A 14,362-nucleotide genomic window follows, 5' to 3' on the forward strand; every position below is an offset into this window, starting at 1 on the left:
ACTTGCAGATATACTGCCATGCTTCCCTGATTACAACAACGACTCAGTTTACTCATTTTACAATTCTTCCCCAGCTAAATGGAATTGCTTGAGTTATGCCTGCTATGGAGAATTCACATTCCCGGACTCTAAATCAGTCATGTCAACCAAACCTTTCATTTTCTGTAATATGCTATGCGGCAAATACCTCTTTTAGGAAAAGGTCACCTTTGAAAACCTTTGATTATATTGTAGACTGACAGTTCTTCCCTGATGTTTTTCAGAGGGAAATACTAAACTGGAGCTTAGCGTTAGCATACCAAGCTTTAAAGTTTCATCTTGTTTTTAGAATCGTGCATCGCATGAAAATATTTCATATCATACCAGGCTGGTTTCCAGCAATGAGGAACAAAGTAGTACATTACTAGGGCTATATTTAACTTGCATTTGCGCCACGAATTTTGACTATTTTGTCAGAATTAATGCACATATGAGCTCATCTTTGACAGGATTTCAGGAAGTGTATATATTGTAGAAAATAGTAGCACACACGATGCCAATGTGTATGTTTTGTTTGTTTGTTTTGTTTTGCTTCACAATAGCAATCACATTGCCACAGCACATGGGTACACACAATACCCATTGATGGTATGCTAACATCTGAACGATTCAGGAAGCAGGGGCTAACGTGAAACATAAAAAATCTACACGTCATATGAATTGACCACATCAGCAAAAAAAAAAAAAAAAGAAGCTTTATTTGTTTACTTCCGACAAAAAGAACTATATTTCTAGAGCCGTATGTTTCCGGAGCTTCGGTGAGTAGTTTGCCGATTTTTCTTTTATTATGAGTGGAACAATAGCGGGTTGAGTACAGTGAAGATTCAGCCAGTACTCTAGCGGAACAAACAAATCAAAGTCATATCCCCACTGAAGCACACTGGGCAGAATAGTCAACGATAAATAACTGTGTGTGTACAAATTACACAATGCAACCCGAACAATTCTCTAGTCGGCTTCATTCACTGTAGATTCTCGCTATTAACTGTCACCAAAGATGCTAACTAGTGTATTGTGTCTGATTAAAGAATCACGTCATTAAATGTACAGTTTTCCTTCTCAAAACAGTCAGGCAAGATCACCAAAGTGATGTACACACTGATATCTGGGTAGCTTGGTGAAATGTAATATGAAGAGGTAGAAATGCCCTGTCAATTTATATCCCTGGTTTGTAGCCTTATTGTGCGATTTTAACCTTCAAAGCCCAAGAGCCCCTTTATGATGTCTACCTGTTCAGTTATATTACTACCTGTCATCATATACCTTGATCTAAAGCACACTTTAAAACACTTTTAAGTGTCCCTGGTGGAAACACAGCCCTCGGCCTGGGTCTTCCAAGCAGCACTTCAGGGACACCTGGGGTTCCAAAACAAATACAATTAAAAAAAAAATTTGAATGTCAATTTTTAGAACATTATTCATAGCTTTAATATTACCTATATTACACATTTTACTGTGTATACACAAACCTCCATGTGATTTACACACCTATGGTAATACTGTGATCATTTTAATTTATCGAATCTACAAGCCTAATGCTGATAGCATGTGTGATGCCTCTGTGCCTATTCAAGTGGGTGTCGGCCATTTGGGCTCAAACCCGTGTCTTAAACTAAAGTACTCAGGTCACTGTGAGGCCACTAGAGTAAGCAGCTGGAGTAGGCGATAGGAGAGCCGGTCCTGTGCGCTACACATCGCGTGCCAGAACACCATACCGCCATGCCTTAATAAGCACGAGAGACAGCCAACATCCATGTGTAGCCATAGAAACTTTTATTTTTAAAATCACCTTTTATCATATATTTCTCTTCTCAGTACAGATATAAAACACATTAACTGACACAAATATACAAAATAAATATTGGTCTTAAAACAATGTTGGTAGTTGAAACCTTGTTTATGTGCGAGTGTATGTGTGTGGGGGGGTATCCAAACGTTTACAGAAAATATTCATAAAGGTATAATTCAGGTGTTACGTTGTGAGGGAAAAGACACTCCCAACATGGCTTAAAAAACAAATTAAATGGGGATGAGACAACACAGAGAATATAAGATTTCTGTTAAACACACACAATCATTCTTACGTTCATGAAGCGCTTGATAAGACTTGTTCTTCATAGCATGTGCAGTGATATTTGCTATGCTTGGTTACAGTGATTGTCTGGGTAAAAGGTGGAACTCTTAAAAAGGTGTTAAGTCAGCTCACATTAATGCGGCACCATCATTCAACTACACAGATGATGATACACGATGGTGTCTATTAGAATATTCACATTCTTTTTGGCAGAACATGATGATATTACTGGTAGAAATACACACATCCAACACAACCCTACATTTGAAATAAAAACAGGCTTTGGCAACAGGAAGTCTTGCACAGGCAAACAGTCTTTCTCAGAGTTACCGTTACGAACAGTCACGATTGTGTGAGTTTAATTGAACCGCACGAAACAACACAATTCGTTCTTCCCTTATTAACTATTTTCAAGGAAGAGGAGGAAAAGACAAAAGCTTTGGTTTTTGCTGACAGAATCAAAACTCAAAGATGATGCAATGACAATAACAGTGAAAATCAATAGGGCTGGGGATCAATGAATTCATTTTGTGTAGTTCTATTAGCTGTCTAAGACCGATTGGTTTTGATCAAAGTACATGTTATGCATCTAAATACAAACAATTATTCAACCCCCAGTGATGAGAGAAACTATCATATGTCTTTGAAATATACACACAAACATATTTTTGGCTGGACCGCAACAGCGGGTCCAGCCCTATAAACGCGAATGTCTGTGACTGACTGAGTGACTGAGTGATGAAGTTACACCACTGGTCGGCCGAGTTGTGAAGTTACACCATTGGTCGGCCGGTCCAGCCATATACTAGGTTTTGACCTGGTCTTGTTTAAATACAAAGTGATGAAAATATATATAAAACAATCATGTACACCAGACATCACACGGTCCCTTCAGAGACAAAAGCAAGGCTGGTAGCCTGGCAAGGCACCAAGTGGAGATAGGGAAACCCAGGGAAAGTTTTTAATTGGCCCTATCAAGCGTTTGCGCATTGGTCTTCCCCAGTATGTTTGTTCCGATCCCCTGGATGTGCTAATTATCACATTTCTTCAGCCAGGAGGCAGAACTGAAACCGGCTCAGGGGTGGAAGAAACACACGGCAGGACTTCTACTTGCAATTTTGACTTTCCACCTCTGCTTTTGTGTTTAATAGTTTCCCAAGGGCATATTTTTCATCCAAAAAATGAACTCCAAATTCATTTCATGCTCTATTTAGACATATATATGAAATGATACGAGTAAACTGATGTTATATTGAACAGGCCTGTGTATCCTTTGCTGAAATGCACTCGAGATTATGAAAATATTTAATTTAATTTAGGACTGCATTACTGCCTGTAGGCAAAATCCTCTTTAAATCAATTTTAGTGTCATATAAATCAATCTGAATACAGCTTTCACTCACTGTAGTTCACAGAATTACTATGGGCCTTGTACAGTGTTGATATGTCTTGCTAGTGCTTTTCAAAATATTTTCTTACACATGTACAAAAGTACAAAATTATTTTTTAAAACTGAAATGTATTTAGTCACACGGGATTGTACGCAAAGTATGAAACTGGTAGAAACTGGGAAAAAAACACGATCTTCCACTTTTACGCAATTTTTTCTCTGACTTTCAGTTCTTTCACAATTTCAAAATTATTAATTGTTGATTACGTTAAAAAAAAAAAAAAACCTTACTCAACAGTTCCTGAAATCAGCACATTACAGTATCAATAAAACACAAACAAGGTCTCCGTGTTCCCCAAACACAAATGTGCGCTGTGCAGGGTAAATAGGGTAACATTTATGGAAAGACTTGGTATTGGTTGTCATGTGCAGCAAAATCTTCATTTTAACTACTAGGCTCAGTTAATTATCTCACATCCATGCCCACCTGAGTAAAAATGTCATGTGTAAGAGGGCACTCGTGATCTTCCGGGCTAAAGGCAGTACAGTACATTTTATCTAGTCTGAGAACACCTGAATCATCATCTAGAGTACGACCGAGACCCATTTAAGTCTGAAAAAGAGTACTTACATTAATATATAAGCCCAGGGCTAAATTTAATGGAAACACCTAGTGTGCAGTAATTACTGTAGTACAACTACTACCAGGGGTGGGTGACGGCTGTAGAAGTAGTTGGTCCAGACGTCTGGGGCTACCAAATTCTGGTATGGCTCAAACACCCAGGGAAGTACCAGTGGAATGAACGTGGTTTGAGAACTGAAACATAAATAAGAGCAGAAGTCTGACTGACTAAGACTACTAGTCATTTCTGTAGGCCCTGCCCCTCAACCCGATTGGACAGTTCCAGCCTGCATGAACCACATACTGGTATTTTACGGGGAGAGCAAAAGCTCGAATTTGAAATTCTGCAGCTCCCTAATAAACATCATCACGCCTGACGTAATTCCGTAGGCTGTAGAGTCACGATTTCTCTGTCTCTGACAGCCTACAAAACGATGATTGGTAGCACGACGGCAAGAGAACGTGCGGATTTCAGACTTGGTCACCCCTGAACTACTACATTATAAGGATTAGTGTTTACTTTCTTTGATTCACGTTGAACATTCCTTTGTTTGTAGCAGGCTTTATGTAAAATAATTTGTCTAAAAATCTATACAGTTCTGTATGTACTGTACCTATAAAAATATTATTAAATATTCCACAACATACTTGAAGCCTTCTAGGTAAATTTTTTTTTTAAAAGGCCTCTGCAGGAAAGCCTTTTTAATCTTCTGCAGGAAAGACTTCATATATAATTAATTATTTTTGCAGAATTACTACCGTACGGTTACTTCATTTCTGTGGCTCAGTGCTTTCAGGGGCACAGAAAAAGGATCCCTTATTTTTTTTTCTGTCTGCAAAGACAGTTAACCCTTCCTAGTGCCTTTTATGCTTTTTCAAAAATTCCAAGCTAGTGTTCTAGAACTTTGTTGCTTTCAGTTACCAGCAGTGATTGTGACATCAGCATTAGAATGTTCAGTTCAGAACATCCTAATCACACACACTGTACTTGGGCTCTCACACCTTAAAGGGTTAAACAGCTTCCTAATAAATTCTCGCAGACACTCAGGGCCACATGTGTAAAACGTAAGTGCTCGGGAAGCAGGGAAAACACGACTGACAGAGAGTTCAGAGGGTGACCTCCTCGATGTCCTCGTCGAAGGAGCCGATGGCCCTGACGGCCGGCCTGCTCTCCGCCACCTGCAGGAGGCTCTTGCCCCGGCGGGCGGGCGGGGTCTCCTCGAAGGAGTAGAGGCCCTCCCGCTTCTTGGCGGCTTCCCAGGGGAAGGGGCCGCCGTTGGGGTGCGCGGCCTTGCGGGCTGCCGGGGGACTCAGGACCTCCATCCTAGACGCCTCGCCGTTGCCGTTGGCAGCCGAGCCGAAGAGCTGCTGCATCAGGTTGGACTTCTTCTCCTTGGTCAGGTCCGGTTCCTCCCTGGGCTTCTCCTCGGCCCCGCCCCCGGGCTCGGCCCCGCCCCCGGCCCCGCCTCCGCCTCCGCCCCGCTGCGCCGGGACGCCCGCCCGTCCCGCGGGCTGGCCGAAGGAGGGCGCGTAGCTGCCGAAGGACAGGTCGTCCACGGCGCCCTGGGGGTTGAGGCCCCTGCGGCCCGAGTGGGGGGGCCTCCCCTGGGGGGCGGAGCTGTCCTGGGACGGGAGGCCCTTGTGCAGGTTCTCCACGGGCTCTGGGAAAGACGGGCCGGAGGGGCGCTGGCTTTTGGGCTCGGGGAGGGACCCCGCCGCCTCGCTCTCGGCCACGCCGGAGCGCCGGGCCTCCCGGTCGATCTCCCGCATCCTGGCCAGGAGCTGCTCCTTCCTGCGCTGCTCCTCCGGGCTCGGGTTCCGATTGGCTGGCCGACTCTTCTCCTCCTCCTCCTTCTCCTCCGGGTCCCGCTGCACCTGGAACAGGCCGGGGCTCCGCCCGTTCCTGCCCTCCTCCTTCAGGCCACGCCCACCATCCTTTATCTCCTCTTCCTCCTCAAGCAGCTCTGTCTCAGACAAACGCACACAGAGCACAGTGTCACACACCTGCACACCTCTGCAGCGTTCGGACTGAAGCAGGGTCTCTAAAGATGTAAAACCTTTGGCTCTGATTGGCCGTTTCAGATCGGTGTGAAAAAATAAGCGGGGAAAAAGATGTTTAAGGGGTTTCCATTTAACTCCACTATATTCTAGTATGTGAATATTATTTTAGCTTAACTTAATTCCTCAGCTGTACATGTTAGTTCATGTATCGCCCACTTGCATTGTGGGATATGATGTTTTATTTGCCGGGAGGCTGCTTGATTGACAGGTAAAGTGCAGTTGAACGCAGCAGAAATGACCAGCTGTGCAGGAGCCTCCAGCCCAGCAGACTGAGGCTGGATCAGACAGAGCACCAGCAGGCAGGAGCTGCGGTAGGGTACTGCACAACCTGAACACCCTGCAGCTGAGAGCCAGTCTCCTCTGAAAACAGCCTCCTCACACAGGCCTGCTACTGGGCTGGGTGCCTTTAGAAACAGATCACACACACATCCGCACGCATACACACGCATACACACACAGACATACACAGACACACAAACACACACACACGTACACACGCAGCTCGAACACATGCACACATGCACACTTACAGCTGGGCATTTAGCTGATGCTCTTATGCAGAGCGACTTACAAAAGTGCACACATAAAGGTTTCGGCGGTAGAAGTCCTGCCAATCACCATACTAATCAAATAATCCGTATTTACGTCCATTAATAGCAGTCATTACACACGCCTACTACACGACGATAAGTCATATGCACACACATACATCTTAAACTGAGAAACATGGCATAAAGGAACACGCCCTCCTTCAAAAACATGCGATGTCAGGCCACTGCTGTTCTCTGCGGAATCCACAGGCCGAACTCGCAGACGTCGGAGGAAGACACTTCGGCCTTGCTGAGACCTTTAGCACATGCAGAACCTTTTAGCGTGCACAAAACAACACAACCGATGATTGGTGTAAAACAAACACCACAACCAATCATTGGTCATGTTATTGGGGTTTGTGTGCGCTAAGAGGTTCGGCACATGCTAAAGGTCTTAGCAAATCAGGGCCTTTGTGTGCAGCTTGAGAAAGCAGAATGCATTTTTACATATTTTAGGCTGAGGGGACACGAGCAGCTTTGTACGAAGCCAAACACACTGCATACACACACGCGTGTACATCTCTACGGACTATAAAAGTTACGCTTGCGTGGGGAAAGGGGGATTCGTGAAGATGTAAGGAACAGAGAAAAGGGGGAGTGAGAGAAAGAAAGAGTGTAAAGACTTCACCTGGCCGTGCCTGGAGCCCCTGACGCTTCCCTCCCCTCTCCCTCTCTCTCTCCCTCTCCGCTGACCGACGCTCGTCCTCCGTGACCCCGAGCGCCCTGTCGTCCTCCCGCTGCTCCTATCGGACAGAGAAGAGTGCGCAGGTCAGCTCTCAGGCTCCGCCCCCCCTCCCCGTCCCTTTGTCCCGTGACTGTCTCCCCGCCCCCCGAGCGAGGAAACCCACAGGAGAACATGCTAACTCCACACAGAAAGGCCCCCGGACACCGAGCCGCACTCGCCTTCAGGGAAAAGTAGCCGCCGTCTCTCGGGTGCTCGGGGGCGTCGGCCACGGCCGGGGGGGGCGTGGGGAAGTCCGGGGGCGCCGGGTGTTCCTCCGTCTGCACCCCTTTGCTGGAGCACCTGGGGGAACCCTCGATCCCGGGACCTTCGGGACGGCAGGAGAACAGGGGAACACAGGTAAAAAAAAAAAAGAGCTGGAGGTAAACTCTGCGCTGGTTACAGGAAGTGCTGTTTTACAACGCTAATGAGCGTAACAGCAGACTGATGCAGACACAAGCGGAGGTCCTTTAAGGCTTTTTAATCCACACCTGACACAGTACAGGACTATAGATGGACTACAGAAGTTTTTGTCATTAAATTTTCACAAGTTCTCAGGCACATTTTAAAGTGTAAAGTGAAATTTTCCTCTAGTGTCACAGAGAACTTTGAAATGATCTCCTGCGGTTTAACTTTAACAGGTACATGTGACTGCGCTACCTGTGCAGGTAAAGCTAGCGAGGGCTTTGCGCCCCAGTTGTGGGACGCAGGCAGGGCTGGGGCCTCACCTTTCCTCTTCACGCCGCTGTCCGTGTCTTTTCTGGGCGTTCCCTTCATCATTCGGTTGGCGTAGATGTTCCTGGTGTTCAGTTCCCTCTCCTTCTCCTGAAACAGGAAGTCGAGGAAAATAAACAAACGAGACGTGGAGGACCAGCATTTCCATACCTTTTCCGCAAAAAAACACACACAAAAAAAAAACCCTGGCGTTTGCTTAAAAAGCACGATGCTTAATTCCAGATTCTTTTCAAAGAATGCAAAACATATTAGGGACTAGAGATTAAATTAAACAGTAAGTGCTTTCCAACTCAAAGCAACCCTTTTGGGGGGGGGGGGGGGCACCTTGAGTTTTTGGGTCAGGCGCTCCAGCTCCTCCCGGAGGTTCCGCACCTCCTCCTGGACCTCGTGGGTCTTCCTCCTCTCGGCGGTCACCTGCCTCTGGAAGCTTCCGGTGCTCAGCTCCATGTTCCTCTCCAGCTCCTGCAGCCGTGGGACAGAGACACGCCCCCCCAACAATCAGGCCACGCCCACTCCGCATCGTCAGAGAGGCGCACACTGCTAATTTAACCAGCCCATATCTCATTCCAGATGAAACACCACACCCGCTTTTCTACAACTTAGTTAAACATGCTCACTATGCATCAAGGAGGAAAAACCAGGCCCACAACTTGCCATTAAACACGCTCACTTTGTATCGCAGAGGAGGGAAACCACACCCATAATTTTCCGTTAAACACACCCACATTCCACCAAGTCCTCTCCTGCCAAATGCTATGGACTTCCAGGCTTCCTATACATTACAGTCTGACATTCATTTGTTGGCTATTCGGTCATCACCAGCTGAAATCTCACTAAAAACTTACAAAGGGACACTTTCCCGCATGAAAAATAAGACAGGTCTACCCGTATGGTCTATGCATTAGATGTGACACAGCCCCATAGCTCATTAGCTCATGCTAACATTGAATCCGTGAAATGGTTAAAACTGCATTACACGTCGTCCGGGAAACAAAAGCCTTCCCGCTAAGATGCTGTGTTACGTATTGATTTTAAGTCCCTCAGACGGTGTTCACAGCCTCTGAAAACTGGAATCCTGTCACCAGATTTATGAGCATTAAGAGGAGGAAAATCAATGTGTCCTACATGGGAAGATCAAAGCAGAAGATCGGGACAAGCGATGAATAATAACCAAAATAAAGCCATTACGCGCCACCGCTTTGACTTAACGGTTACGCACGGAACAAATTTAGGTTCAAACCGCCGTGAGCTCAGTTTCACTGCATTCCTAATGAGCGCACAGTGAAAGCAAAATGACCGTCAAAAAAAAAAACCCCACACACACACAGACATGCATTGAGGGAAGAAACGCGTTACGAGAAGTAGGTCACCAAAAATAACACGACTTCAGCCTGACAAAGGGGGGGGGAAAGAATTCTGTTTTCATGCCCCAAATAAGTCAACCAATTACCCGAAGATTTGGCAAAAATAAAAAATAGAAAACCTGAAGGGGAGTCTGACGGTTGTTTAGGTTGTTTATCAAACGACTCTGCGAAGTCGCTGCACCCACGGCAACTCGGAGCCGTACCCTGGGAATCGAAAGCCGCGTGTTGGCGCCGTCGGAGACGCGCCCCTCGGATACGCACCAGCCGGGCATCGGTTGCCTTAACTCCAGTTGCCGTCGTTATCTCGTCGCCAAGGAGACCAGAACCCCTGAGGTTCTCGAACACCGTGACGAGCCACGTATAGCGCTTATAAATCGACGCGCTCGCTGTACTTCAGCAACGCGTTTTTCTTTACTCTTGGAAAGTACGACATGAGTTGAATTATGAATTATGAAAAATAAAAATAATTCTTTGTATTTTTTATCCAATTTTTAAAAATGAAAAGTATTCTATTACTGTACAAAAACAGATTCATCCTGAAAGTCAGCACTGTGTAGGAAAGAAACTTTTCTGCTTCATTGACAGAAATTTTCTACAAATCCAAAGATATGCTATGAACAGGAAGCATAATAAATACATATTCCTCCAATTAAATTAAAGTAAACACAGAGCATGCACAGCTATTATTTATCCTCATGTCACCGGTAGGCAGTATGTTGACAGTTTGCGGACGCAGACCTGGACATGACATTCCTTATCCCAGCATACCTCTACTCAACTTCCCATAATTCCCTCTGCCAGATAGCCCTGCCACCCCCCTTCCTGGGTTGCAGAACACCTCTAAGCTCCTGTCTGTAGACAGCCCGGGCCAATCTGGTCTGTACTGCGGGAGCTGGTCTGTGCCGTGGCAGGATTACACACACGAGGATCTGTCCTGATGATTTAGTTACAACTGAGTGGTCCAACCCTGCTAAACTGCAGGGGAGACCTTTCCTGGCTAGCTGTCCAAAGCTGGGAAACCACATGGAAGAGTCTTCCTGATTGGCTGACCGACTAAGGCTGTGAAACCACAGAAGAGACTCTTCCTGATTGGCTGACTGACGAAGGCTGCTCATGGTCCAAAGCTGTTGAAACCACATGGAAGAGTCTTGCCGACTGAAACAGTGACATGACAAGGGACTCTCCCTGACTGGCTGATTGACTAAAGCAATGAAACTGTATAGGAGACTCGTCCTAATTGGTTGATTGACTAGAGCAGTGAAATCACATTAGAGACTCATCCCGATTGGCTGATCGATTGAAGCACTGAAAGAGACTCATCCCGATTGGCTGACTGACTGAAGGGCGCACCTTTATCCGGCGCTCGTCCTCCTGCGCGCGCTCCTGCGCCTGCGCCAGCTTGCGGGCGAGCTCCTCCCTCTCGCCGAGCTGGCGGTCGTCGGCGAGGCGCCGCAGCTTCTGCAGCGCGGCGCGGCAGCGACGCAGCTCCTCGTCGGCGTCGTGCAGGCGGCGGTCGACGGCCCGCTCGCGCTCCTGCGTCCGCCGCAGCCGCTCGCGCAGCACGTGCGTCTCGGCGTTGTGCCGCGAGATGAGCTGCGCGACCTCGCTCTCCGTGTCCTCGAAGCGGTGCAGCGCCCTCTCCTGGCGGTGCTGCAGCTGCCGCAGCACCCGGTTCTCCCGCTGCAGCTGCTCCAGCCGCTGCTGCAGCGAAGACAGCTCGTTGCGCTGCTCGTTGATCTTGAGGAGCCGCGCCGACAGCACGCGCTTGGTCACCAGGTCCAGGTCCTTGGGGGAGGAGCCTTTGGTCTGGGAGCCCACGCCGGGGCGGGGCTGCTTGGAGCCCGCTCTCTGTAAGCCTGGGGAGGGAGAGAAGGAGGGAGGGGTGGAGAGAGGGAGGATGAGGGGGAGAGAGAGGGAGGCAGAGGGGAACAGAGGGTTGAGAGAGAGAGGGGGACAGAGAAGGGAATGGAGTGAATGAACAGAGAGTGAACAAGACAGCGACAGAGTGAGAGAGTGTGAGAAAGAGTGAGAGAGAGAGAAAGAGAGAGTGAGAGGCAATGAAAGAGATAATGAAAAATAAACAAAAAATGCAGGACAGAGGAAGAGAAAGAAAGCAAGTAGACAAAAAAGAGGGGGGAAGAGATAGGTAATCTGAGTTAATGTTTAAGCAGAGCAGCTCTGTCTGTCAGTACCTGCTTTGGAAAACACACAAACACACACACACACAATCCTATAAGTAAAACCTTCCATTTAACCACCCTCTCGGCAAAAATATTACTATTATTACAAGCGCTTCCTCATTTTAACAAAGGGGTCATGAGCTTATCTGTGTCTGATTTATGGCACTTCTTCTGCAGCCTTTGTGCTGTGGCATTAAATCAATAAGTAAATGAGAGATCAGTGACAGAGAGTAATCTTTAAGGATATGAAGAACTGCCATGACGACGAGAAACACTGCCCTCCATTTAAGCAAGCTTCCCAAAAATACTTCGCCTCCCGCTGCCTGCCTGCGCAAAATGATTCCCGGGGCTACTGACATTCAAAGCTTATAATCTACACATCCAGGAATAATAATGGGTAGATTGTGTGGCGCGTGCCCTTCCTTTTCACTTTGGATTTCACGTTTCTCGATGACACTGTAGTTGGAAATATATGGAGACCCTTTCATTCTCATTCTCGAGACAGGGAATTTTCATAACGCATTTGCATATAGGACGGCGCCTCGATAGCATCAGTTCCGGTGGCAATCGCGAGCGCGAAGTGCGGCCAAACGCGGGAAAAAGGCTCAGTAATTTGCTTCAGTAATTACAGAGAAGCAGAGGCAGCTATTGGTGAGCTGTCACTCTCGGGTACCGCAAACAGCAGGTTTGAGGCAAAGGGTTTAAATAAATAAATAACTCAAATAAATAAAAAAATAAGAACGTGGAAATAAACGCATCAGCAGCAATGCGCCTTCACGACAACGCGCGCATTTCAATACCATTACACCGATTCGTATTAGGGAATATATGGGTCAGAAAGCTAAAAATAGCTGGCATCTGTCAACCAAAAGGGATACGGCGATTATCTCCGCTTTGAAAGAAATATACAGTCCCCATTACTCACCGACAGCGGATGCCAGCAGATATAGCTCGTGCGGCCCGATTAAACGGAACTCCCTTTGATAACGAGATAGCATCTCTGAAACAAAGGAGCCGGTTTATGGAGCCAACGGAGGCGTTTAAGAAGACTACATGAACCCAAGATTACTACACAAATGTAACGTCTGTTTTCAGCCAGCACAGTTCATCTCCTTTCTAAACGAATATTTCCCATTACATTCATTTGTCCGCCAATGTGCGGGAGCACTCCAACCACCCAGGCGAGTGCTACACGCTGGTAGAGGCAGAGTATGTTTGCGGTCATGAAAGGTACTATATTACTGCTATCCACTGTCGTTATTTGTTATTGATAGGTTGCACCACGCGGCTATTGCTTTAAAGCAGCTCCACATTGTCCAGAAGCTCTGGGCCTCCGACCGAGATGGACACCCAGGCTTTAATGGTTGGTTGCCACGAGGCAAATCGGCACGAGCCATTGGGACGAGGCCAAGCTGTCGTTGTGACCGACGACTCCACAGCACGCCACGCCTGGCCGCTGCCACACCCAGGCAAGATGGACGACGAGGACAAACTCGGGTCCGGGAAATAGCATTAGCCTGCGTGCGTTGTCGGGAGCCGTTAATTACGCGTTGCGCGTGTCAGGGCGGTTGCCCTCTCTCGGGGTTCTCTCGCCTCATCTCCTTCCAGTTTGAGCACGCGGCGGAAAGCACCAGTCCTGGGCACGACCAAGCAAGAAAGAGCTGAGCCAGGGAACAGCCCTGGAAGGACCTGGGACAGATTCCCAGCTGTGCAGTGCATTAAAAAATTCAGTCTCCAGTGTATGCAGCATACATCAGAGCTCAAACCTTTAAAGTTATACTACATGTGACACACACTTGACCTAAAAAACATAAGACTGTACTCAAGATGGTGGTGGTAAACTTTAAAACAATTCAGCGTTACACCATGAAAATCCACTGAAGACATGGCACAGTCTGATGAGTTTCACAACACAAATGTGTTAAGTTTAACCATGTACTGACACGATAAGAACCGACGAGCCAATACAAGGTGGCATCCACTGCTGAAAGACGGCCAGATCTTACAGCTATAAGCGTCGTCTTCCTATTTCCGTCTGGTTCATGTGTGTGTCACACGGTGCGGCTTAAAATATGACACTGAATCGACGCAGTGTTTGCACAAGTGCGCCGAAAGCTCCTCTCCGTCTGCCGCCTGGGGAAGATCATGCACTGAAGTTGCCAGTAATATTACAACCACTACTGGGCATAATTACAGCTGTTATGCAATTAGTCGTTTTAATAGGACATAATTAACAGCTGTGCCTCCCCAGGCAAAATCATAACTTTGTTCACAACTTCTACATTGCTGGAAATGCACAACCAGTCCCAAGATAGGCTAGACATACTAGTGATCACATGATCACCATGAAATACGCTTTACTCACAATTGGGCTGTAGACTATCGATGTAATCCGGAACAGGCTGGCCCATACTAATTGGAATTTTTCTCCTTTTTTGAACGATAGGCTTGTTTGTGATGTTAATAGTTACGTCATTAACAAGTAATAGTACATACTAAATGTTTTTGTCATTCAGAAAGTATGTTACATATAAATAGTATTTGTACATCTTAAGCAAGGACGTCAGGAAGACAATACTGGGAAGT

General features: G+C 46.8%; 1 protein-coding gene across 1 annotated transcript in view; it reads right to left on the reverse strand.

Annotated features, from left to right (window-relative positions):
- Window positions 1-2,117: 2,117 nt before the first annotated feature.
- lca5 (lebercilin LCA5) overlaps window positions 2,118-14,362 on the reverse strand; it is a 16,515-nt gene continuing 4,270 nt past the window's right edge. Inside the window, exons 3-8 of the mRNA XM_064340568.1 lie at window positions 10,947-11,452; window positions 8,557-8,694; window positions 8,226-8,322; window positions 7,680-7,825; window positions 7,405-7,519; window positions 2,118-6,089 (exon numbers count right to left, since the gene is read on the reverse strand). Coding sequence (XP_064196638.1) covers window positions 5,233-6,089; window positions 7,405-7,519; window positions 7,680-7,825; window positions 8,226-8,322; window positions 8,557-8,694; window positions 10,947-11,452 — 1,859 coding nt within the window. The 3' untranslated portion in view covers window positions 2,118-5,232. The remainder of the gene's footprint in view (window positions 6,090-7,404; window positions 7,520-7,679; window positions 7,826-8,225; window positions 8,323-8,556; window positions 8,695-10,946; window positions 11,453-14,362) is intronic.

Source organism: Anguilla rostrata, chromosome 6 (assembly GCF_018555375.3).
Source record: "Anguilla rostrata isolate EN2019 chromosome 6, ASM1855537v3, whole genome shotgun sequence".
Taxonomy (NCBI): domain Eukaryota; kingdom Metazoa; phylum Chordata; class Actinopteri; order Anguilliformes; family Anguillidae; genus Anguilla; species Anguilla rostrata.